The 27,220-nt window shown below is 39.1% G+C and overlaps 1 protein-coding gene across 1 annotated transcript in view; it reads left to right on the top strand.

Moving 5' to 3' along the window:
- Positions 1-27,220, top strand: part of PLCB4 (phospholipase C beta 4) — a 472,346-nt gene that overhangs the window by 251,034 nt on the left and 194,092 nt on the right. The window contains exon 3 of the mRNA XM_006150920.2: positions 18,499-18,597. Coding sequence (XP_006150982.1) covers positions 18,514-18,597 — 84 coding nt within the window. The 5' untranslated portion in view covers positions 18,499-18,513. The remainder of the gene's footprint in view (positions 1-18,498; positions 18,598-27,220) is intronic.

Raw genomic sequence — 27,220 nt, 5'->3', positions numbered from 1 at the left:
CCCAACCTCTTTGACTCAAAAGACACCCTGTCTATAGGGGATCAAGTGAGACTATTGTTGTAAACCTCAGGTACTATCTTCCCACCCCCCTCACCACCACTAGCAGGAGATATCTTAATTTTTTGAAGCATGTTTGTTGATAATGAAAATTTTATCTTTACAAAAAATCGTGACAGCTGGGGCCAGCAAGTGGCATAGTGGTTAAAGTGCTGGACTCCCACACAACAGACTGCAGTTCAATTTCCAAACCTGGCAGCTTGAAAATCACTCTGGTTGCATGTGCTTGTGTGTCCAAAATCCCAGGAGGAGAATGGAGAAGAAAGGATTATGGCAAGGCCATTCCTCCTCGGGGGTCATTTTTCACTTTCCTTCTCACTGTCTTTCTCTTTTTTTTTTTTCTCAAGCGAGCATACGCACCCTATGGCAAAGAAAAAAAGAAAAAAAAGAAAAAGAAAAAGAAAAAAACTTAAAAAAAAAAATCATCACCATTAGGACAGGTGACCAGCCGTGGTGGCGCACTGGTGGTGCAAAGCTCTGCAATACTGAGACTACATGGGAACGTCCTGTATTCACATCCTGAAGTCTCCCTGTGTTTGCTGGGTGTGTGTGTCCATGACCCAGACTGGCTGAGGCGGGGGGCAGGATTGTGGTGTGAAGATTGTATTGGGGGGGTCTACCCCCCTCTTCTTCTCTCATTTTAAAAATAAATAAGCTTGAAAAAATTTAAAAATGACAATTTCACGCATTGCCAAATAATACATTTCTACTATCTGATAAACTTTATACCTTTCCTGGAATATATGACTTAGAAAAATTTAAAATGGCAGACCCAGCAGACACAGATACAGACAAAACAGGTCTTTCTCTTTAAATCATCACTCAACTCAGAGTTGAAGGCATTGGGAGATAGAGGGATTGCAAAGATAAGTAATTATTGGTACTTGAATTAGAATTCGTCTTAACACTGTCATTTACTTCAGTATTACAAAGACCTTAGCCATCTTTCTGTCTGATATTTTTTGTGAAAGGCAAGTGCCAATAGAGTGAACTGTTTTGATAAGCTACCTCATAATTGTAGAGTATATTTAAAGTTAATCTCTAAGTACTAATATGCAAGGATGCCATTTTTTTACTTTATTTTTATGAGCCACAGTTTTATATCCCGCTGCTTATCTGATTTGAAAATGGTTGTAATATGTGGAGAAAGTTAATATCGAATCATGCCAAGTCCTTAATAAACTTAGTCTTGAACTAATATTTCTGGCTCATGAGGGATTTGTGTATGCTGAGATAGATTTTAATATTGCAGAAATGCAACAGTGACCTTTCCATAAGACCTTAATAAAATTACTTTGTGATGTAAACTGCAGAAGATATAGGACCTTTCTTGAACAAGAGGATGCGTGATTTATCTGCATTTCATGGTTTATCTTACATCTCATTTTTTCAGATCTCTTGTATTTTTCTTTCTCTTAAGCCAGACAACATTAATTTCCATATTTTAAATTAGAGAATAGGCAGATTTTTTATAGGCATGTTTTCCCTTTTCACCAGTGTCATTTAACCACTGCTGAGATTGTTATGATCTTAATAATTCTAATTGCCTCCATACTGTTAAAAGAAGTTACCAAAGGCCAGTGGTACAGTGGTAATACAGCTGGATCCATATAAGAGGGTCCTGGTTGGCATCCGGGGGCCTCTCTCGACACACTAGGTACACACATGCCCATTATACTGGCTCCTGTGGCAAGGGGTGGATTGCCAGCTATGGATCCTGTTGTGGGTGCGTCTCTCTCTTCTTCTCTTATGGGATAAATAAATGAATAAGTGTTTTAAAAAAGATAAACGAAATTTAAAAATTTTTTTCTGATCAGTTTCAGTTATTTAATTTTAAAATGGCCATGTAGAGTGTGAGATGTAGCAGCTGTTCTAGCAACAGAGCTGCATACAATAGTTTATGACAGGTGTTGAGTCAAGATACCATATCCAGTTTATAAAATAAAAGAAGAATGTTTGGCAGACAAACTGCAATTTCCAAAAATTGGCTGGTATCCTGAAATTGAAATTCTTTATTTCTCAGAGACTGGCATACAAATGACTAAAAATGACCAAAATCTGAAGCCCATAGTTTACTAATATTTTTTCTCAGTTTTAGTTTTGGGTGAAAATAAAAAGTCTTAGGAAGTGTAATCCATATGAATCATTGTTTTTTTAACTGCCTTTTGTGATCTCTTTGATGGCTTGACTCTTGTGAGGGTCTTTCAAATGTTCTCAAATCAAAAGAGGAGATGATTGCTGTTGAAGAAGTAGAAAATAGGCTTTTTATTTGCACCAGGACTAATTGCACATCCTAAATGGGACAAGCATTCTCCAAACAATCGATCACTCTGCATTTAACTGTTTACCACTTCAATTTCAATCAATATTCTTATACCGAATAATCATCAAAATGTACTTCACTGCATATGTGTGGTAAGGGAATATATGCAGACTTTCTTTCAGAGGAATTAGGAAAGAGGCTGATAGCATTCTACTATAGTGACATGCACTAACTCAGCTTTATTTTCTGAAAAGACAGTAGAAGGGCATTCGATTTTATCTTACACCCAGTGCAATTATCTCTTTATAACCTCCAAGTCAAGGATTTTGATGTTCTTTTGGATATTGATGAAAAGCGTCTACTCTGTAAAGCAGCTCACTTCATTGTAAAATAATAATTACATTGGTATGTTGATTTTAAATCTACATTCCCAAGATTGCTGATCTTTGGTGAACAGTTTTTTCTTGGAATAAGCATAAAATGTCTGTATCACTTTCTCTTCTATTGGATTATTTTCAAAGAATGGAAATATCTTCCGTACCCTGTCCTGAGAGTCAGAATGGGGGTGGGAGTGGTCAACAGTTCAAGGATGAGGTTCCATTGCAATTCTTCCCACAGGGTTGTGGCAGTTCTAGTGTTGGTGAAGTCGTTAGTTCTAGTTTAGGGTGCCTGCCCAGCTCACCTAAGGTTTCTCAGCTCTGTTACCATCTTGCTATAGAAAGAACACAGATAATGTCTGAAATTTCTAGATTCTTCTTTTGTCAACTGCCTCTTACATGGTGTAACCTCTGTATCCTTCACATACCCTCAATTTTATTAAATGCTTCTTAAAATTGTGGCATGGAAAAGTACAAAATACTCTCAGTAATAATGGGATTTGAAAGATGGCTGAGTTTGTGGTATCCCTTGATCAGTGTCTTCCCTAAGACTGCATTAAGCTTTAAACATTAGACATTAAGCCAGTCTACCAATAGCTCATCAAGGTTGGAGTTTACCAGATGTTTACCTTTTTCATGTAAAAAGGCCTGTGTCCTTTCTACAGTAGTTACACTTTTTAAAATCTCCATGAAGACTTGCTTTGCTCTCTTCTACATGAGTCTTGATAATTTGATTTGTTTCTCCAAGCAATTCTTTTTTCAAGGCATATCTGGACATGTGAAGTGCTAGAAAGAGCACTGGTAGAGATATCTCAGGAGGCTGCTGAAATTGAGGGAATGAAGTTCTAGAAAGGAGAAGAGAATCATGATACCATGGTTGTCACGGGAGGGAGAATACTGAGAGTGAAAAGATAGAGGACAGAAGCAGAGAACAAAAAAGATAAAGGATGTAAGTGAGTGGGGAACAGAGTTGCATGGGAGAAGGAAATCCGTAGACTATGAACTAAAGGCAGAATTAAATTCTAGAGAGATTAAGAAAGACCAAGACCAAGATGACGACATTTGAGTTTGAAGACCAAAATGTCCAGCTCCTCAAAATGCATTTCGAACAGAATATTTGAGATAGATTCCATATTTTAAGACATAGTCTACAGTTAAGAAATGGTAATATTAGGCAGTGTTTTTCTTTTTAAAAGAAATTTGGCCAACGGAAGGTCTGACATGGATGATTAAAATATATCTTAATTATAAGTCACCTTTTTTTAAAAAAAAAAAAAAAAGTTTTTTCTATAGGGCACATGCACTTGCCAGAAAGAGAGAGAACAGAGAGACAGAAAGCAAGAAATCATGCCCCGGGGGGATGGCCATGCCACAATCACTTCTCCATTCTCCCCTTGGGATCTTGGGCACGCTCACATACGTGCCCGTCGTGAGTTTAAGCCACTGGGTCTGGGACTCGAACTGCAGTTGACTACATGGGAGTCCAGTGATAGCCATTATGCCATCTGCTGGCCTTGTAAGCCACCTTTTTTATTTTTTTTTTTTACTACTTCAGAAAACAAATAATTTTGCCTTGTAAGCCACCTTTTTTATTTTTTTTACTACTTCAGAAAACAAATAATTTTGTGACAATAGATGTTTTGTTCAAAAGACTCAATATTCATTCATGTAATGGTCATAACTGAATCTCATTTCCTTTTCCTTTTTACCTTGTGGTTGGTTTCAAATAGGGAAGTATACAAATAAAAATATGTGTAATGGCTTAATCACACTTGTGATTTCACCAGTATTAAATATAGGCAACCACATTAACTTTGTTAAAATACCCACTACAAATATTCCCCAAATAGTATTGGAGGCCAATTAACGTCATGGACTAAGCAGCCAGATCCTGATGTTTTTATAAAATGTTTTCTTTATCACATTTAGCACACTAAAAACAAAACTAAGTTGATTGAAGACACAGTAATCTTTTTAAAGTACATAATTACTGGGTTGTTGGAAAAGTTATGTGCGTTTTTGCATAGAGAAACACAGATAATATGTCATGACTTTTTCTACTTTATGAAGACATTGAAAAATAAAATAAAATTGAATTCTTTTTTCTTTGGGTTAAGATAGCATACTACCTGATATTGATGCTGAGGTTACAGTGTCATTTCAAAATAGAAAATCCGGTACTGTAGTAATATAAGCATCTCCTTTACTGAGGCAATCCCTCTGTTTGGCTTACCTACCTCTTATTATGGTAGTTTGAATACCAGAAAATGATGAGTTACCCTCATTTTGGTTGGAGGCCAAATATTCAGTGTTTTACTGCACTTAAGGAACTTTCAACTGAGGCAATCTCTCTGTTTGGCTTACCTACCTCTTATTGAATACCAGAAAAAGATGAGTTACCCTCATTTTGGTTGGAGGCCAAATATTCAGTGTTTTACTGCACTTAAGGAACTTTCAACTCGAGCACCAGAGTTAGCCAATGAAAGTGTTGGGTCACAGGGTTTAAGTTCTAATTTTACCAGGTTTGAGGGACTCTAAGCTTTCTGAATTTTACTATTCACTATGTGGCCAGTTGGGTTATGATTTCTAAAGGGGAATATGTAAAAGTACTTTGTGGAATTACACAGAAGTTGGGTGCCCCCATTACAAAAAACTGGGAGTGGGCAGCGGCAGGGAGGGGAAGATTCATGGCAAATAGCTCTGGGCTGAGTGGTGACAGGAGTTGCCTTTCATTTCTCCTCACTGCAGGAAGTCCTATTTGGCTTGCCTAATGAGAATGTCCTCACCCCCTGGTCTCCAGGTCAGGCTGTTGACTTCTTCCTGGTGTGTCTGAAACTTGCCTGTAGCCCTATCATTTTAGAATACTCTGGGTCGAACTTTACCCCTTAAGAAACAAAATAATTGATTGCAGACACAAGGACCAAAGCAAGTTTCAGTAACTTTGCTTATTAGAACTGACACTTGGAAGAACCAACTACCAATCTAACAAGAAGCAGGAAATTTAGTTAAAGAAACTTCCTTTTTGCTCTCTTTTTTTCCCAGCCAGCTGATAGGGCTTGAATCAGAAGTTACAGAAAATTGCTAAAATAAAATATGATATGAACTCTTGGGAATCACTTCACATCTGACTCTCTAACCTCTGATATTCTTCCCATCGCCTCTGGGCCTTGTTAGAGTGAGGGATGTTTTCCAGTTTCTATATAAGCAATAAAAGCAAACATGTTTTAAAATAATCCAATAAAAGTACACATCTCATGAAAGGGGCAATTATTTGAAGGCTGTTGACCTTACATGAATTTGGCAAGGGTTTGGCATCTTGAGAGTGTGCTTTGATACTGAAGAGTTGTTCTAGAAATGCCACCCTGCCATTATTTTGTCAGTTATTCTTCAATACACAATAGTAATGCATTGTTTGAAATCTTCCTTGGACACATCTGAATGTGGCTTTCATTTGGGGAAATAAAATGTTTTTCAGGAAGGACATATATGGTCTTAAATAACATCTACACTTACTGGGAGACCAAATAATGTTTAAGTGAGCTAATCTAAGCTAGATTGGACGAGAGAAATGACTGTTTCTGCTTCTGTACTTTACGGACAAGGACACTAAAGCTCCAGAGGTAAAGGGGCTTCCTGAAGGTCACACAACTGGTAGGATAGAGCTCGGACTAGAATTCAGGCCATCCATCTCCGATTGCCCTGTTTCCATTCCAGCAGGCTGTAGAGGTCATATCAATTTAATATTAATTGTGGAAACAGGGTAATGTATCATTAAAGTCAGATACATTTTTCAAAAGATGTGGCCAAAGTGCTTATAGAACCATAATATTTCAGTCCTTCTAATTCCCTTTTTAAATGTTGCATCGGAAGATTCATTTCAAATTGTGTAAATATTGATGCTGGTATTTCTGAAGGGAATGAAACCATCTGAATTTCAGTCCCCCTGTTGGTTGATCAGACAAAGCCAAAGAAAGGGTCTAGTATTTATACTTAGTTTTGGGTGTGCATTCTCACATATGTAAATAAATTCTCACAGTAAGTTTCCTACCTTCATTTGAAATAATAATTAATAATGTCAAGCCGAGAGGAAAACCGCAAAGATAACATTTTATTAAGTTAACTGAGATTAAAGATTTTTCTTCTTTTCTATAAGACTGATTGTATCTTTGTGCATTCAGGTTAAAAAAAAATAAAGATGAAGAAAGATTTAGAGATTATTTTTTAAATTGCATATATTTAAGAATTTAATTTCCCACACCTTAAATTATATGTAAGTTTCTTCTGTCTTCATTTTATTAGTTCCATTTCTGTCCTTAGTTTATGCTTTTGAAGACATCAGGTGGAGCAATTTTGAACGAGGCAATAACTGACTTTGCATAAGACTTGAGATTTATTTATGTAATATGTTGGGTTGTTGGAAGTCATGATGCATTTTATATGGAAAAACATAGAAAAATACATGTCATTACTAAAAATACATGTCATTACAAGTCATGACTTTCCTGATGACCTAATATTTTTGTGACCAAGGTTGCTTTTTTTTTTTTTTTTAATTTGCCAGAAGATGTGTGTTCTAGCCAGATAGACAGTGAGACAGAGGTAAATGGGAAAGGTAGAAAGCACCTCTCAATGGTTTATGGTCACACTGAAATCTTTTCTTTACCCAGTTAGGATTTTAGGCTCACATGCACATGAGCCTGATGGAGCTGGAATTTGAACTATGCAGTTGTCCCTGTGGGTCTGGCTCCCTTAACCACTAGGCCATGACAGGGCTAGCCCCAAAGGTTATTTTCAGGTTGTGTGGTAGTACTTCTATGTGTGAATATATACAGACTAGTAATTTTATATGTTCTTTTACTCAAAAACCTAAGGAGAAGTATTTTATTTTCTCCTTTTATGGTCTTGACTCAGTTCCAATGTGCATGGTCTTATACTTTATCCTCATCTTAGGATTCTTCTGTAATAATAGCCAAGATCTATTTATAAAATAGCTTGGAGAATGTTTCAGTACAAGGAATCTTGATTAAATTTAAGAGCCCATTGTGTGTGTATGTTTATTTTAATAAGAAAATAGTTTTTAAAATAAAGGATTCTTTGAGTCCTTGAATTGCGCCTGTTTTTATTCGAATCAGTTTCCCTGTTTTTGTAAAGTCCTGTCTTGCGATCCTCAGATTTACTCTATACTCATGCCTGAGGCAACCTTTGGATAGATTATTCAAGCAAAGATAAAATAATTTTTTTCCTTTGAAATAGTCCAATAATTAAGGCAAAAATCAGGCTTCTGAAGAGAGCTTTCTCACTTGACAAGTATGATTCATGTCGGTGATGTTTTGCCTAATAATTGGGGCAGAACCAGTTCAAGGACAAATAAAGGACAAAGTATGGAGTCCTGAACATAGGACAGAGGAGGCCCTTCTGAGTATTCCAGAAGGTCACCTCTAAAGAGGCAATCTGTGGGGGTAAGGGAGCCACTCACTCCCAGAAGACATGTCCAGGGTATGGCTCCACCGTGAGGTCCCAAGTGTTGATCTAAGGAGTCCTCATGAGGAGTCATAGGGAGTCCTCCCTGAGCTGAGGTATAGGGCATAGAAGAGTATAGTTGGGATGCACATCCTAGAGGTTATTAGGCTCAATCTGGCTGCAGAACCAGGCAAAGAATGGAAACTCTTTCTACAGATTGGCCTCCAAGTAAGTAGCAGAGTTTGTTCTTTAGGGAGCAGAAACCTGGGGATAGTATTTTAAGATTCTGAAGGGGAGAACAGGTACACAAAAACGATGCTGAGATGGGCATCTGGGTAGCACATGTGCTCGCAAGAGAGAGAGAGTGAGAGAGAAAGTGAGAAATCACCCCTCGAGGGGAATGGCCACACTGAAGTCCTGTATCCTTCATTCTCCTCTATAGATTTTGGACATGTGTACACACATGACCAGTGTGATTTTCAAGCTCCCAGTTCTGGGACTCGAACTCTAGTCAGTCATAGGGAAGACCAGCACCTTAATCACTACACCACCTGCTGGCCCTGCTTTGGTTTGTTTTTAGAGTGGGTTGGGAACTACTGTACAGATTAAGATACTCTTTCATCCTTTCATTCATGCAGTATTTATTGAGTGCTCACTGTATGCTGGGCACTGTTAGAACAACCCAAGTCCTGGTCTTTATAGATTCTTTGTGTAGTGAAGATACAGAAGCACAAATAGCTGTTTGAGTGTAGTACGGTGAATTCTACAGAAAGACACATACAGGGTGCTTACGTGAAAATATAGAGTGGTACCTAACCGAGTTTCTTAAAAGGATATCTTTGACAGATAAACAGTAGCTAAGTAAGTTTAGGAGAGAGATTCAGGAATAAGAAGGGAAGAGAAATGTGTATCTGGGGCACTGATGCAAATCTGGTAAGTCCAGAGAGAAGCATGGAAGGGGAGACAAGGCGAGAGATGACTTCGCTTTCCAGCATGGCTGGGGGCACCTTCTAGAGCCCTTATGTTTGAACATAATCTTTTTTCTCAGCTCATTAATTCATTGAGCTCCTTAAACCTAAAAGAATTTGCTGGTTGAATTTTTACTTAACCCATTTTTTTTTTTCTGAGTTCTTAGGAGGAATATTACCATTAACAGCTTCTAGTTAAAAGGGACTGTTAAGGGTTGAACCATGAAGGAGCTGCTTGAAGTTACTTGTCAAGTGACTGCCATGTCTACATTTCAGATTAAATAGATGCTGTGTTGGCTGAGTGTTTGGTTGAGTCAGTCATCCCTCATTTGCCTTCTCCAAGTTCCCTGTCATCCTTTACTGGCTTCTTCAGGCTTAACCTTTCAAGATGAAACTTGAAAGAAATAGTTGAAGAAATTAGCCATTTGTTTCAAGTTCTTAGTAGCCATTGTTGGTCTTGGTTACAAAGCAAGTACCAGCAGCTGGAGTCTCGATGTCCTTGATTTACCAGGCCTTCGGGAGAAAAGTGTGCCTTCTATACAAATGGATGGCCTTTATTACTTACCTGAGTTTTACTCACAAATGCCTTGTCTACTTCTTTCCATGGTGAACTGGCCTTTGTTACAGACAGAAATGTAGAAACTTTTCCTTCTTTCCTCCCTCCACCCTGCCTTTTTCCTTTTTGATGAAGACCTGATCTACGACTGTTCTCACATTTTACCTTACCTCAGAATAGACCTTGGGTTGATTCCTGAGCCCCACTTCCCGAGTTTCTGATTCAGAAGGTCTGGGTGGGGCCTGAGATTTGCATTTCTAGGAAGTTTCCTGGTGATATGTGCTATTTGGATACCACCTTGGTCCTCCATAGCTCAAAGGGTGTTCTAGTTAAGAAGAACTTAAAGCCATGGGAGCCCCCATTTTTATGGCTCCTACCCTGGAACCCCAGGGCATTCCAAGGACAAAGATCATTATAGTATAATCATGAGCATCACCCATAAGTTTAGAAAGCAGTTGTTTAAATATTTCTAGTCATCTATTTTTAAATTGTTAGATTTTAAGAAAAATCTAATAATTCACATCTTAATTATGGTTAATACTGAGGTAGGTGAGATACAGACAAATTGCAGATGTTTGCTTTCTGTTCTCATTTTATTCTTTTTTTTTTTTTTAAAGAAATTTTTGCTGGGGACCAGCAGGTGGCATGGTGGTTAAGGTGCTGGACACTCCCACATGGCTGACTGGGGTTCAAGTCCTGAATCTGGTGGCTTGCATTCTCACTTCGTCTCTCTCTCACTCTCACCCTCTGTCTCTCTCTGATCAAATTAAAAAATAAATGAATGAATAAATAAAAAATAAAATAAATAATTATTGAAAAAAAAGAAATTTTTGCTATAGGGCGCATACCCTCTCCAGAGAGACAAGAGACAAAGAGAAAGAAAGCAAGAAATCACCCCTTGGGAGATGACCACACCACAATCCCTTCTTCTCCTTTCTCCTCTCAGGATTTTGGGTATGCGTATGCATGTGCCTACTATGAGTTTTAAGTCTTAGGATCTATGACTCTTGCTGTGGTCAACTCTGTTGGAGTCCTACAATGTCACTATTACACCATCCACTGGTCCCTATTCTCATTTTATTCTTACAGAATTTTTTTTTTTTTTTACAAACTCTAGGAAATTATTTTGAATCAGAGGGTGCTTATAATGATTAACCATGGCCAAGGCCACATATTTCTTATATTCCAGAATTCATTAAAGACTAAATCCAGTACCTGCATAATCAATTTTATTTCCAAATACAAGTAAGGTAAAGGTTTCTGAATTAATACCAACATTTTAGTATTAGTAAATTACTCTTTACTAAGTAGTGAGTGAGTGTCCAATTTTCACTGGTGTGTGTAAACACCCGCAATGTACAGTCATGTTTTTTTTTTGTTGTTTTTTTTTTGGAGAGGTTTTTTTCTATAGGGCGCATGCGAGAAATCACCCCCCCAGGGGGGATGGCCACGCCGCAAGCCCTTCTCCATTCTCCTCTCGGGATCTTGGGCATGCACACACACGCACCTGGCGTGAGTTTTAAGCCACCGGGTCCGGGACGCAAACTGCGGTCGACTACGTGGGAGTCCAGCGACATAGTCATTATGCTAACTGCTGGTCCCTTACAGTCATGGTTTTAAATCCTGAAAGGGAAAGGAGAATATTTTATAGTTTTATTTATTAGTCTCTTCCTGCTATTTGTTCTTGCCAGGAATTCTATTGATTTATATTAAAAGAAATAAAATAAGCTTTTTTAGTATCATCCATCCTTCACATTTTTTCTGAATATAAAAATTATAGTCTCTGATTACTTTAAAATACAGAAAGTATTAAAGGAAAATCACCTAAAATTCCGTCAGCCAAATTTAACTACTGTTTGTTTTACGTATGTCTTACTAGTATTTTTCCTCTATAAAACAGCCAGATATAACTACTATTTGTGTTTTTACATATGTCTCGCTAGTTTTTAAACCCCTAAAGTAGAGAAAGAGAGAGAGTGTGTAGTATTTGGATGTATAATACGTATATAACTCATCAAAATTTGAGTCATATTTGCATGCAATTTTATAACCTTTCTTGTTTGCTTAGCAATATGTTGAGTAGATTTGTATTTTTACTTTAGAGGAGTAGTGAATGTTTTTAGAAACTTCTAAATTCTTTATAGTTCCACAAATAACTTTTTTTAAAGGGTTATTTTTAATGGGCACAGAATTTAAATACTCTAATGTATTTAACCATTTGTTTGGTGATGCCGACCTAACACTCATCTTTTCTGTGGTAAACAGCACAATAGTATTTGTATATAGATTCTTGTATACATTTACTTAGGCTAGATTGTACTGGTTGAATGACTAGGTTGAAGTCTGAATAGTTCAAGGCTGCAGGGATGTATTGCAAAGTTCTTTAAAGTATGCAGTGTTGTTACCCTCAGCTCTCAACAACTTTGTGTCTGATCCTTTTTTTTTTTTTCAGTCCTGCACCCCTTACCTGCTTTTTAAAAAGTTATTTAATAGCTTAATGAAAATGGAGGTATTTTTAGCAAATGGGGAAATTATCATTAATGATACAATAGATCAGTGTCAAATTAGATTCCCTTATTTGAAGTAAAGCCATTCATTTAAAAGCTTTGGGTGATCTGATGATAGCTGTTGGTCTGTTTTTAGAAATCTATGGGTATCTTATTTGAAGATTGAAGAGTCAGACACTAAAATGTGCTTGATTGATTCAACTAATTTACAATACTTTTGGTCAGTGGAAATTTTTATCCCAACTGTCTCTGTTCTGGAAAACAACCTTGCTTATTCCACCAACGGGTCACTTAAGGTCATGAGTTACTTGGTTTAATAGGATTTGTATGGTTGGATGGGAAAGGGATTAATTTGTTATGGAACTTTTTTGTGGTAAAGTTGAAGGTAAAAGATCAAAGTTACACTTAATAAAATCTGTAACCAAGTCATGATGTGTTTTTATGTAGTCAAAAGTGGTATGTTATCAAATGGAAATAAATGCTTTTTTTAAACAAATTCATTTGTTCGTAAAGAGAAATAAAAAATAGGGAATGTCTTGGTTGACATGGAAAAAGTACAGCTTTTGTTTAATGTTTATATTATTGCTGAGATACAATATCGTTAAAAGACATTTGGAGCATGGGGAAAGATACACTATGGAAATAATACCTTTACTCCTCCAAGATGTTTTGGATTAGAAAAACAGGAGTTAACTGAATTTGTTTCTACATGGCATTTTACTGTGTGCTTTTCTCCCCATTATTATTTGATTCAATTGAACAAATGAAAGTTGAATGACCGTTCCCTTAGATAAGAGCAGTCTCTCCTGCATTCCAGATTGACTTGTCAATGTTCTAGGCCTTTTAGGAAAGATGTCCCGCTTCAGTAGTCCTAGTGTATTTATTTCCTTGGCTGCTATAAAAACAAAATAAAACAAAACAAAAACAGCCAAACTAGTGTCTAAAAATTACAGAAATTCACTCTCTCATGGTAAGTCTGAAATCAAAGTATCTTCAGGGCATGTTTCCTCCAGACTCTAGGGAAAAATTCATCCTGGCCTCTCCCACCTACTAGTGGCACTCAGACCTGGGGCAAAATCACTACCATCTCTGCCTCTGTGATCAGATGTCCCCCTTCTATCCTGTTTTCATCAACTCTCCCTCTGACTCCCTTTTGCAAAGACACTTGTAATTGCATTTAGGGTCCATTTGGATGACCCAAGACAATCTCTCATGGCAAGCTCTTTCACCTAATCACATCTGTAAAGCTCCTTTTGCCCTGTGAGATGATTGCAAAAAGGATGTAGTTACATTCATAGATTCTAGTGATTGATTTGCCTACCATAGCCAGGTACGTAATGTGTGTGTGTGTGTGTGTGTGTGTGTGTGGCAGGGGTGGGGGAATCCTAAAAAATTCATGGTAAATATGTATCATGAAAAAAATCTATGCATGGGAACCAGCAGTTAGCGTAATGGCTATGTTGCTGGACTCCCACGTGGTCGACCGCGGTTCGTGTCCCGGACCCGGTGGCTTAAAACTCACGCCGGGTGCGTGTGCGTGCGTGCCCAAGATCCTGAGAGGAGAATGGAGGAGAAGGGATTGCGGTGTGACCATCCCCCCTGGGGGGTGATTTCTCGCTTTCTGTCTCTATGTCTCTCTCTGTCTGTCTGGCGAGTGCAAGCGCCCTACAGTGAAAATCTCTCCAAAAAAAAAAACAAAAAACAAAAAAAATCTATGCATGGATTTCAATTTTTGCACCAAGATAAACATGTACTTTCCTTTCATTTTTCCATGGAAGTCTGCTTGTACCTGATTTTAGGTACTACCTCTGTCTATTTAATACCAGGACATGAGGCGTGTGTTCACAAACAAACAAAAAAATACCAAAGTTTTGACCTAACTGACCTAAGACATTGTGGGGCAGCTTTGACTCTATCATCGACCAGCACATCTGGGGAAGGTGGTCTGCATGTCTTGAAGACTACCTGGTAGGCTAACAAGGGGAAACAAGATGGCAGGTTTAAAAACATAGACCAGACAAGGTCAAAACACAAATAACTGCTCTTTGTCAGTTTCCCTCACCTCAGTGGACAGAAGCCAACCTTCATAGGTAATGTACATACCCTGCTTAAATATTAGGTCTCTCAATAGCCCCCGTTGTCTCCCTTATACCCCTCTTACTGTCTCTTCCAGTTTCTCATCATCTTTAGAAGGACCTTTTTTTGTAATTTGCTATGACACAGGGCCATCTAGAACTCCCCTCTTCTCTTGTCCCCTGGCTACAAAGCTCTCTGTAGTCCAGGGAGTTTTCCCTCTGTAGCCAGTGTAATAGCTAATCTGTTCCAGTTGCATAAGAATTTAGAAACAATGAGACTATTGAAAAGCTCACTGGCTTCCTTCCAGTAACTACTCAAGGTGTTTACACTACAAAAGGTGCTGGGTTATCTATCAGTTCTTTGACTGTGTAAATTCTCCTTCAATTCCTGTGTTTCTCAAGGAGAAGGTGGATCTTTTCCTGAGAACTGTAAATGGGGAGGTGGCGTTTTGTAAGGAGGCAGAGGAGGCAATTAGACCTTGAAGTGTCTTGTAAGGGAGGCCAGGGAAGACAAACTGGAGAATTTAAGAGGGACCTTTCACATGGCACAAAGTGTTTCTATCAGTAAGCTGTGGGTGGGGATTTGAGATGATTGCAAAAAGGATGTCCTTATAAAGTAGCCAATTTTCCCCCTCTATGCCTTTAGAAAGCAGTAACTGTTTGTCCCTTTAACTTTCTCAGGAATCAATTGAACTGCACATGGACCTTCATTTGTTCCCATTTTAAAATCAATTACCTCGATCAAACAAACTGTTGTTACACACTATTGGCTGGGTCAACATTTTCTAGTCTCTAAGTCATAGTTGTACCATCTTTGTAAAATAAGTCCAGCCACTGCCCCCAAATACCATGCCCTAGGAATTATTTCAAAGAGCGCTGAGAATAGACCCCATTTTAAAATTGGAAAAATTTAGGATATGCTAATGCCATTTTTCCCCCAAAGTGCTTTTTAGCTTGTTCTGAACTTTAAAACTCTGAAAAAAAAAGAAGCAATGACGTGAGCTCCCACCCTCACTAAAGATCTCCTTATTGATTAAGATAAAAAATTACCTTGTTCCTTCCATTAACCCTGACTCTCCCCAAGTACTTCCCATAATAAAACCCAAGGTAAAGATGAATATTTTAGAAATAAGAAAAGTAGTCAGGTCTGGATACCTTTGTCAACACTGGGAGAACCAGAATTAACCCAATGAAAGAGAGTGCAAATTATAGAAGCTTTCTTTTTCGTTTTCATTTTTGATGTAACCTTTTTTATAACAGAAGCCTCTTGTTGCTATTCCCTCTAAAATGAAACCAAAGGGAAAATTTGAAAGGAATGGTTGACAAGAGAGAGAAGAGCATAGAATACATAAAGGTCTGCAGCAGAGAGCTATTTATCTACAGTGCTTCACAGCCCGGCAAATTGAGAGAACTGCCCTATTGTTTTTTAATGTGTTTTTCATGCTAAGACTTAGTTGTTTTTTTTTTTTTTTTCCTTTGATACAGAGGGATTCTGCAAATCTGTTTTTTTTCCGCAGATCTTTCTTACGGCATAGCAGGCATGAATGCTCATCATAAGTTCTAGAAGCATGTTTCTGCGTCACTTCGGGCAGAAGCTGTGTGCTTATGTGTACACACATACTTTGTTCATGTATACATAAATACACCACCCAGACTGAGAAATGGACATAGACGCAGAGAGAAGGATAAAATGCGTGGAACAGACAGAGAAATAGAAAGAGAAGCCCGTTTAAGAGTTATTTTGGGGACCAGCAGGTGGCGTAATGATTGCGTCACTGGACTCCCACATAGTTGACCATGGTTTGAGTCCTAGACCCAGCAGCTTGAAACCTATGCCGGGTGCGTTGTGCATGCATACCCAAAATCCCAGGAAAAGAATAGAGAAGGGATTGCAGCATGGCCATCTTCCCTGGAGGGGTCACATCTGTGTGTCTGTTTCTCTACCCCTCTCTGGCTCTCCGGTGAGCACATGTGCTCTATAGCAAAAATCTTTCTCTCTTAAAAAAAAAAAAAAAGCTACTGTGGAAGATACCGGTACCTTAATCAAGCTACCCAAGGGCAGAAAAGCTTGGACTGGGAAAAAGCACCTCACTCCTCTCTCACCACCTGCAGTGTGGTTTGTCTTGCTGATTTCCACTGGGAGGCCTCAGCATTTATTAATGGAGTACTGCTTCCCATCTACTGGGGCTTTCCTCTCCATGTTTTCCTCTGCTTTTAGTCAGGTCAGTAATGAAGATGGGGGTCTTCATGGAAAATACAGATTGTGAAAAAACTATGAATGGATTTCAATTTTTTTCTTGCACCAAAATAATTCATACTTTAATTCCAATTTTTTCGATGATTTTACATAAGTTCTCTCATCATGTAGTAGTGCCAAATAGCAAGAGTGGTCATTGTGAGGAAATAGTTTTGAAATGTGACCTAATTTGTGCTTCCTCTGCTTTAAATTATGTGGTGCCAAAGAACAATGCCTCTGCCGATCCTTATGACTTTGGCTTTTACATTTTTTCTTTTCAAAATTTGTATTCTTGTTTAATTAAACAAGCAGCACGTCAGTGCAAGCATACAAATATATTCCTATAATAAAAACTACCTAGCAGAATTAACACAAAAGATAGTTTATCAGCCCCAATCCTTGTTCCTTTCCAAGAAGTCATTAGAGTGATAAATTTGGAGGATTATTTCCAGGAACTTTAAAATAATTTACTTATAGTAACAGACATGTACCTAGAAAAATATGTAAGTTTGTCTATGAGCGTGTGCGTGTGTGTGTGGTGTATGTGTGTGTATGTGTATTTGAATAAATGGTATTGAAGTGCTTATGGTGTGCTATAGCTTTCTGTTTTCACTAATGGTATGTGTTACTGACCTTTCACATTTTTGTTATCTTACCTTCTAGCAAGCCAGAACATGAATATACTACATTTGAATCTTTCATCTCTAAACCTAATTATACAGATTTTTTTTCAATTTTGAGACATCACAAATTATTATTTTAATAACATTCTGTGATAATTTTTTGTTATTTTCACAATATTTTTTCTCCTTAGGTGAGAATGAGTTCTGACAGATGTGTTGTGTAGGATTTATAAAGTAACTCATGTAGTAATTTTGCTTTTGTTCCTTTTTTTTTTTAAAGATGAGGACTTTTGTCTTAAAAAGGAGTGTATTTCTAAGCTGCTCTGGGTAGGATATTGGGATGCTCTTGCCTCAGTTTTTTTTTAAAGATGAGGACTTTTGTCTTAAAAAGGAGTGTATTTCTAAGCTGCTCTGGGTAGGATATTGGGATGCTCTTGCCTCAGTCTCCCCAGTAACTGGGACTACAAGTAGGCCATCATGCCCAGATCTTTTCATAGCAGTGTCTCACTGTATTGCCCAGTTTTTCCTGCGTGCCGTGAGCTCCCCTGAGCAATGTCCAGCCTCTCCTTAAATGTCTTACTCTGCCTGTGCCAGAAGGAACACATTCTGTTGTTTTTTCAGTGACCCAAGGATGAGAGAGGGCTAGAGAAAGGGCCAAGAGCTATACAAAATCCTAGCTTCTCCTCTCCAGTGCTGCAGCTTACCACTGTGAATGCCTCTTGTCTGAGGTTCTCCTTCAGCTCAAAGTGCCCTCAGAACCACTCAGTGCTGTAGGACTAACTTGGATATAGATGGTCTATGCTTTTCTTCCTTTGTCTGATGCCATCAGATATTAGAAATATGTGCTTTAGGAGGCCAGCAGTTGGCTTGGTGGTTAAGACACTGGACTCTCACATGAATGACCATAGTTCAAGTCCCAGACCTGGTGGCTTGAAAATCTTGCTGGGCATGTGTGCATGCTTGCCCAAAATCTCAGAAGAATGGAAGAGATGAGACGGCAGCATGGCCATCCCCCTGGGGCTGATTTCTCACTTTCCCTCTCACTGTCTCTCTCTGTCTCTCTGGTGAGTGCATGAACCTTATGGCAAAAACAAAAACCAAAAACATCCTATTATTTTATAGGATCCGGAAAGGGAAGGGAGGCTTCCTAAATGACCACTTCTGATATTTCTGGATGATGATGTGTCTTCAGATTTGGAAATAGCAAGGAAATTTGGGAGTCAGAGGAAGGAAAGAACAAAAAACTCAATTTATGGACTGACTTCGCATATTTCAAGAAAAGCTTTGGCAAACACATAAATACAAAGTGGTTAACTTCTGATCCTCACTTGTTTTTCAATTCTGTATACTAATGAGATATTCTTTTTCATTTTTAGGTCTTGAATATAATCATGGCCAAACCTTATGAATTTAACTGGCAGAAAGAAGTTCCTTCCTTTTTGCAAGAAGGAGCAGTTTTTGACAGATACGAGGAGGTAACGAGTTGTTATTCATCTTTTTTTCTTAAAACATTTAAATAATTATTTCATTTTAATTACACTGTATAGTAAATAGTCTTTGACAGAAGTAAGGACGTATTTGAGATTTATAAGTTGGAATGTTGGAAGAAGGCAAGTTATGATTATATAAGAAAAATGATCATGATATTATAAATTATTGAGTGCTCCGTGTGCCAGCCAGCTCTCTAAGCACTTCATATGTATTATTTAATTCTTCACAACAACCTTGTAAGGTTGTTGCTATTAATATTCTTATTTTACTGATGAGATTCATGCAGTAAGTTTTTGCTTAATGAAGGGATTGGCAAGCTTACCACCTAAGACTTGCTATTCGTTATAAATGAAATAGTAAGTGGACTTTGTGCTGGTTGTTGGCTTCATTTTATTTTTACAGACCAGTTTTTCCAAACTTTACCTACTTTTGCTTCTGACAGCTATTGATTGTGCCCTTGCAAGGTGATGATAAAGCCAGACATTTTTTTTTTTTTTGGGAGAGGTTTTTGCTATAGGGTGCGTGCACTCGCCAGACAGACAGAGAGAGAGATAGAAAGTGAGAAATCACCCCCCAGGGGGCTGGCCACACCACAATCCCTTCTCCTCCATTCTCCTCTCAGGATCTTGGGCACGCACGCACACGCGCCCAGCGTGAGCTTAAGCCACAGGGTCCGGGACGTGAAGCACGGTTGACTATGTGGGAGTCTAGTGACATAGCCATTACGCTAACTGCTGGTCCCTAGACTTTATTTTTTTAAGTTTATTTATTTATTCATTTTTTTTTTTCCTTGAGTGAAAGACAGAGAAAGAGAAAGAAAGAATACCTCAACAGGGTCTTGATTCTGCAATCCCACTTCAGACTAAGCCGATCCTGGATCTGGATCGTAGGTGTTTGTGTTCCTGGCATACTCAGAGTGTCCCATGCTCTGGACACAAACCCGGAACCTTCTCATCTGGGTCAGCCTTGCAGTGTTCTGTTTTATTACTGGGCCATTGCCCCACCCCAGTTAGAGTCTTACTATAGAGCAGGGACTTTGAGGCATGGATCTGTTCAGAAAAGGTGGGTAGGTGAGTTAAAGCCCCCATTTACGTTATAAATAAGTTTTTTCTTTTAAGGTTTTTGCCAGAGGGGACATGTGTTCATAGGAGAAGTGAGAGATAGAGACAGTAAGAGGGAAAGTAAAAAATCATGCCTTGAGGGGAATGGACACACCGCAATCCCTTCTCCTCCATTCTCCTGGGATTTTGGACGCACACGTGCCTGACATGTTTTTCAAGCCACCAAGTCCAGGCTCAAACTGTAGTTAGTCATGTGGGAGTCCAGTGCTTTAACTGCCATCCCACCTGCTGGCCCCAATAAACTGATTTCCAAGGAATTGTTTTTCTTGATTATACTTGAATTTGAGGTGATTTGGAAAGTGGTATATGATGAAATCGGTACTGCCTCTGAGGCACAGTAAAATTTATTACAACTTCATTTAGACCCAGAGTTGGATCATTTTAAAACCAGTGAAATGTATGTGTTGGCTAATTGGTTGGTCCTCCCTGAGATTCAGATTTGAGAGGCAGAAATGACTTTTTTGAAGTTTTCTGTGGGCTGACACACGTTAGTACTTACTGAGTTGTTTTTTTCCAAAATGTGTATGAGAGTCTTCTCTGGATTTGTAAAATAGTTGCTTTTTCAGTAAATAGAATTAAGAAAGGCAAAGCATGACCCATACATGGTCAATGCTCCTTGTATTGAATTAAGATATTGAAGTGACAGCTATATATATGTCTGAAACCTTACTGCCTCCAGAAAATAACAGCCAACCATATTCTGCTATAAGAAGAAACAAAATCCTATTCCACACCTAGAGGCAACCCCTGTTAATATTTTTGCAAATTTCTTCTAGACATCTTTTTCTTTTTCTTTTTCTTTCTTTCACCACTCCCATAGTTGAGGTCATAGAATAATCTTTTCAAAATACAAATCAGATCATTTTCCTCCTCTGTTACAAAGCTTCATGACTCCCAACTGTAGGATAAAGATTGCCTCAGAATGAAACGCAAGGCTTCCCATGGCTCCTGCGTGATTGCTACAGGCTCATTTCCCACCTTTTTGCACATACATCCTCTACATTAACCATAGCAAACTGCTTAAAATCCCTCTGTGGACTGTTCTATTACATGCTTTGTGAGTTCTGCCTCTTTCTAAAATACACTTGTTCCTATTTGTTTGACTGGTGAACTCCTGCTCATCCTTCAGAACTCAGATGAAAACTTCTATCTCTGTGATGTCTTCTTTAAGGCATTCAACAAATGATGATAACTCCTTTGTGCCACCACTAAATTTCCCCTGCACATATTATACTGCCTTCACATTTTATTTAATGTTTCTGTCTTTCCTACTGTGTTCTGCATTTCTTGAAGTCAAGGCCATATATGTTTTTTTAAATCTTTCTTTCTCCAGGGACTAGCAAAATGCTTGCAACTGCCAAGCTCATCAAAGATGCCTAGCATCAAAAAGGATTTCAGATACAGTTTGTTCCAACTTCTTGTTCTGGTTTTGTTGTTCTGTGTTTGTTTTTCTCTATCACTGAAATGGTGAGAAGACTGGACCATCCCATGTGAAAATGATCTGAGCTTCAACACATTCAAAATACTAGGTTAGACCTTATGAAATTTGTACCTTTTAAGTAAAAATGTATCTCTATCAACAGCTTTTTATAGTTCACACTACATAATACAAAGTAAGTTATTCCAGTTGACTGCTTTTGTCCACTTTACACAACTCGACACAAAAGGCCAAAGACTAACTTGATGACTATCTGAGTCTTTCTCCGAAGTAAGCTAGATCTAGGTAAAGTACCAGTGACTGGTCCTTGGGTCAATGGGGAGAAAAAGTAACATTGCTAGGTAATGTCCAGTCCTCCGTAACAAAAGATAGATTAGCAAGAAAAACACACACACACATAAACGTTTTATATAACACAGGAAGCTCCAGAAATGAAAAATAAAAGAAACAGGGAAGCGTGTGTTTTTATGCTTCAGTTTGATGAAGAGTAGATAGTCATGCAGAAATACGACTGGACAAAAGAGGAGTTGATCCTGGTGGCGTGAGGGGAGAGCTCAGCAAGCCCTATATGTGCAGATTCTTCTCTGTGTCCCCGTGTTTTCAGAGATAAGGACATTTCTATCTTTTGGGTACAGGGAGGATCCTCTCTGGAATGATGATCTTATGACCTACCTTGGGGGAAGGTCAGATAGGGTCTATGACTTGTTTCTGGGGATAAAGTCAGGGAATTCTCGCTCCATTTTATGTCCTCCTTCAGGGAAGGTCAGTGAAAAGGTGAGAGAGGCCTTTCTACTTCTGCTGTTGTCTCAGATGCCAAGGTGCCGTGTCTGGGGTATTGTTTACCGAACCCGATCAATGGCCGTTGTCCTTTATTATAAGCTAGTGAGAGACATTTCTCCCTGAATCTGCTAGAAGACCTCAAAAGAACTGCAGTTTTCTGAGACAGTTTTCTAGGCTATGGAAATGTATAGGATATTTTTAAAATGCTGTATGACTCTCGATAGTTCAGAGAAGATCATTTCGAAGAGACTAAATACAAGTAAAAACATATTAGAGAACAAAAGTACTGTTCTTGATAAATAAAGTAAAAGATGATTTGATGAACTAGAAGTTCATCATCATTTAAATCCTTTTTATCTCTTGTGGTGATTTTCTTTAGTTATTAATCATCACAACTCACATTTAGAAAATACAGAGGTTCATCATCATTTGAATACTTTTTATTTCTTGTGTTGATTTTCTTCTGTTATTAATCATCACAACTCATATTTAGAAAATACAGAGAACTTTTTCCTTAAGAAGGCGGCTGTCGTGAGTGTTACCAGCAGAACTTTATACAGTGATAGAAGTGGTCCATTCTATGCTGCGCTTTACGACAGCAACAGCCGTCTATAATTATTTAGCACTTGAACTGTGGCTAGTGAGGTAGGGGAACTGAGTTTTTAATTTTAACTCATTTTAATTTAAATATACATAGCTATACATGTGGGCAGTGGCTATCTTATTGGACAGTGTAGACAACTGGTTCAAACTACAACCAGATGTAAAAATACCAACCTCCTTTTCCAACACTAAGAAATATTTCTCAGTTCACGTCATTAGAATCTACAATTTTGGAGACCAGCAAATAGCTTAATGGGTACATCGCTGGACTCCCACGTAGTCAACTGTGGTTCCAGTCCTGGACCTGGTGACTTGAAACTCTTTATGGGCCCATGTGCGTGCATGCCCACAATCCTGAGAGGAGAATGGAGGAGAGGGAATTGCAACATGGCCATCCCCCCTGGGGGGTGATTTCTTGCTTCTAGCTCTCTGTCTCTCTCTGTCTCTCAGGTGAGCACATGAGCCCTATAGCAACAACTTCTCTCTAAAAAAATAAGTAAATAAGTAAAAGAATCTACAGTTTTCATCAGCCATTTCTTCTCAGCAGCAGCCAAAGCAGAGATTTAAATATCATATGGGTGACTCACCTCAGCCACCAGCCCTACCCTTCCCACATCTCAAATCTCAACTTGGGCTACTCATTTTTCTCATCCACGGGACTTTACTGCATTGGCGGCAAGATGCCAGATGGAGTCCTCATTTTCTGGCAAAGTCTTGGTCTAATGGTCATCCCACCTTCCCGCCTATACTCTCCTCCCCTGCACACATATGAATAGAGGCAGTTGGTGCTTACACGCACTGCCAGGAGAAAGGAAACAACTATTGCAGTTAATCAGAACCAGAGGAGTCTCAAAGTGCATGATCAACTCAAACCTAAACAAGGGCAGAATTGGGACAGACCAGCAGTGGCCCTTTTCCGAGGCATTTCAGAAATCAAATTGTAGGCCACAAAGTGAAACTCAGGCAAGCCCAGCCAACCTACATGCTGCAGGCTGTTCATCACTGAAGCGACACATTTTCCAAATATAATTTTCAAACATCTGAAAACACAACCCTCATAGAAACTATTTTGATTTAAAGATTTATTTAACTCAATGAGAACACCAGCAGAATGATAAAGCTAGCTCCGAAGGGCACTTGAGGCAGAACATGTTATAGAAGTGAAACAGAAACACCAAAGTAAGTTTTCAGCTAGACACAAAAGTGGTTAATGCCCTATCTGGCAATAAAACTACAACTTATGATGGGGTTGCCTTTTTCTACCAGACACAGATATATGCATCTTTATAGAAAAACCACCACCACCAAAAAAGAAGAAGAACAAAAAAAAAAAAGAAAAGGAAAATTTACCTGATCTATCTAACTTCAAAGACTCTGGGTCCTAAACAGTAGTAAACTTAGGTCAAACAATGGTACCTTCTTATATGGAAGGAAAGCTATAGAGATGGGCCTTTTCTATGAGTGATCCCATATAACACCACAAAGATATACATCTACCTTTTTTTAAATTTTATTTTACATTCATTCACTGTATATCATTACAGCATACAAAATGAATTTTCCCATTCAGAATACACGGTATATTGACTCAATCAAAGATATTACCTTACATGTTATCTTCAACAAATAATTTTCCATCTGTGTTTCTTGTTTTACTTCTTGCTGTCTTCCCCTTGATGCCCTCCATCTCACCCTATGCCATTCCCCACTCTCCTCCCACACTGTCTCTGGTATTCACAGTTGTTCTCCATGCCTTTACATTCTCCAATATTTCAGTTTCTGCCATAGACTACAGTACATCCACCTTCCTTTTAATCTTATTTCCAAGCTCTGAATAATTAATTTGTATTACACAGTCAGGATATTGGGCTCAAAGAGCAGAAAATAGAGTTGTGTTTACACTGAAACCTACCTATAGAACTGTCATAATGATAATCATGATGATAATATCTGTTAGTTTATCAACTTTAATAATCAACCTAACGGTAGACAAAATATTTATTATTGACCAAACAACAAAAAAAGCCATTAACTTTGTGCACAGTGAGGGTACAGACAGGTGTTGGAAAAGAGAAAGGACTAGAGAAATGAAGAAAAGACCAAAGGGTTAATATTTCTAGTGGGAGGTCAGCACACGGTGGGTTGATAGGGAACAGCACATGGAATAGAGGTTTGCATTCAATAGCCATTCACAAAAACCATATAATTTCAAGTTTTATATGGGGCGGTGAAAAAGTAGGGCAATGAGTTCGACAAAGTTAACTGCCTTTTCATCCTTCAGAAGCTATTACTACCTGTGCCTTGTGGATAATTTATTCAGATGTTGCTACCTTGGTATCAGTACTGCTTTTTTTCAAATTCTAGTCCCTACTAGAATTAGACATAGAAGACAAACAAAAGAAGGTTTGATGCCCACCGAATTGCTCCCTGCCCTCATTCCTCTGCTTGCTCCCCATGGCCTGACGGACGTGGTAGAATATACTCTTCTGGTGTGAGCAGATAGGAGGGGCAGCAAGTCCAGGGGACTGACTCTCATAGCCACAGGGAGGAGGCCCTGGGCTAAGTCTTAAATGATGAGTCAGTCCACCAATCGAAGCACTGCTAAGGTGGGAGGGGAGTGGCCATGGCTTGTACAGGGCATGGATATGACATTGTATTGGCTTGTCCAGGTTTGGTGAGGGCAGGGTGGTGGAGTACAGGAGCTGAAGCTTTAGAGATGGGCAGTTTCCACACCACAAAGGGCTTTACATCCCAGCCAGCCCAAGGTGTGGCAGTAGGAAGGTGTAGAAAAGACTCTGGTGAGTCTTCAGCCAGGGAATGGTCAGGTCTGGCTGGTGAGTGGAAAGTGAACATGGCTGGATTCATTATGTGAATAGTCTGGGAGGGTAGAAGTGGGGCTGAGAGATGTGAGGGACAGTTAGACATGGAAACATGAGGAGAGATCTTGAGTGTGGAAGTGAATTGGAAGATTTTCTTATCTAGTGGATGTAGATGGTGAGGGAGAGTAAGGAGTGTAGAATGAGTTGGGATTTCAGGCACAGGAAGCTGGGCAACTTTGGTGCAAGGCAAATAGAATTGTGGGGAAGGAACACATTTATGGATGTCCTTATGTTGTTCCTTTCCCTGATAGAAGGAAAAACCAAAACCCAAGACGATCTTTATCATCATATCTTCTGTCGTACCTAAGAAGCAGGTTGCGCCTAATAGGACCAACTTAAGTATTAGTAAAAAAGCAAACTAGGCAGAATGGGAGTTAAAGAACATAATGAGCAACCCAAGAGGAGAAACAAATGGAGGCATTTTCCTCTCTCAGTCCTCCACTCCCAGGGTGACTGCTGGGCTCCTGCTGGGATTCAGGAATGAAGTCCTCACAGACCCTTAGAGCCATTGGCCCCCTCCACTCAGCCTCTCAAGTGGCTGTTGCTACTTTCATCAGAGGAGTGTTTTAATGTTGAAATGCTCTTGTTTTATAGTTACTTCTGAGAGAGACAGACAGACATAGTCACCCCCAACAGGGTCTTCATGCCCTAATCCACCCCCAGCCTCAGCCAGCCTAGATCATGGACACCTGGCACATATGGAGAATCCCCAGGACACAAATCTGGGACCTTCCTGTGTGAGTCCAGTTGTGTTACTGCTGTGCCATCATCTGGGCCCTCAATGTTATTTATTTATTTATTTATTTTTGCCAATAGTTATTTTTACTTTTCTAACCTTCCTCCCTTCTTTGGCGCTCATACAAGATAAGCTCAGGTAACTGGAGGTTGAGGTTTGGATGGCAGCCAGCCCCCTAGAGCTCATCCTCAGCCCTGTCTAAGCATTAAATCACCCGGAGAGCTTTTCACACATACCGATGCCTACTCCCTCCTGAGATGTTATCTGGTTAGTTTGGGCTTAGGCATCAGTATATATGTTTTTAATCTGTGCAAGTGAGTCTATAGGTAGCCAGGGATGAGAACTGCTGCCTTAAAGGTGATCGTTTGTACCATTGCTGTTGCTGTGTTTACTGGAGGTGATCTGATGGTAAGTTATAAATCAAAACTAAATGGAAGATGACATTGAGGTTTCACCAGTCTGAGCTAAAAACCTGTATATACAGAAAGGTTTGATTGATATATAAAGAAAGAAATAAAGAACTCTGATTATTAGAATATTTTAATTAAAGTTGGAGTAAGAGTATATGTGTTTGGGCTAGCCCATAGTACAGTGGTTAAAACAGTGTTTTGGGAGCCACATCCCACATAGCTGACTGCAGTTTGAATTCTGGCCCCCATGGCTTGAAAAATACACCAGAGGGGCCAGTAGGTGGCATAGCGGATACATTGCTGGACTCCCACATGACTGGCCATGGTTCAAGTCCCAGACCCAGTAGCTTGAAAATCATGTTGATTGTGGGTGCATGCATGTCTAAGATCCCAGAGAATGGAGGAGAAGGGATTGAAGCTTGGCCAACCCCTGGCATGGAGGGTGATTTCACACTTTCCTTCTCACTGTCTCTCTCTGTCTTTCTGGTGAGCGCACGTACCCTATAGCAAAAACCTCTAAAAAAAAAAAAAATACCAGGCCTATGTGGGTGTGTGCCCAGAGTCCTTACAGTAGCTAGCAGTGGAGGAGGGGGATTGTAGCAGGACTGCACTCCTTTAGAGAGGACCCTCTCTCTCCCTC

This window comes from Tupaia chinensis, unplaced genomic scaffold (assembly GCF_000334495.1).
Source record: "Tupaia chinensis unplaced genomic scaffold, TupChi_1.0 Scaffold000305_1, whole genome shotgun sequence".
NCBI lineage: Eukaryota > Metazoa > Chordata > Mammalia > Scandentia > Tupaiidae > Tupaia > Tupaia belangeri.
Note: the sequence above shows the minus strand (reverse complement) of the source record. Positions and strands in the feature narration are given on the sequence as shown.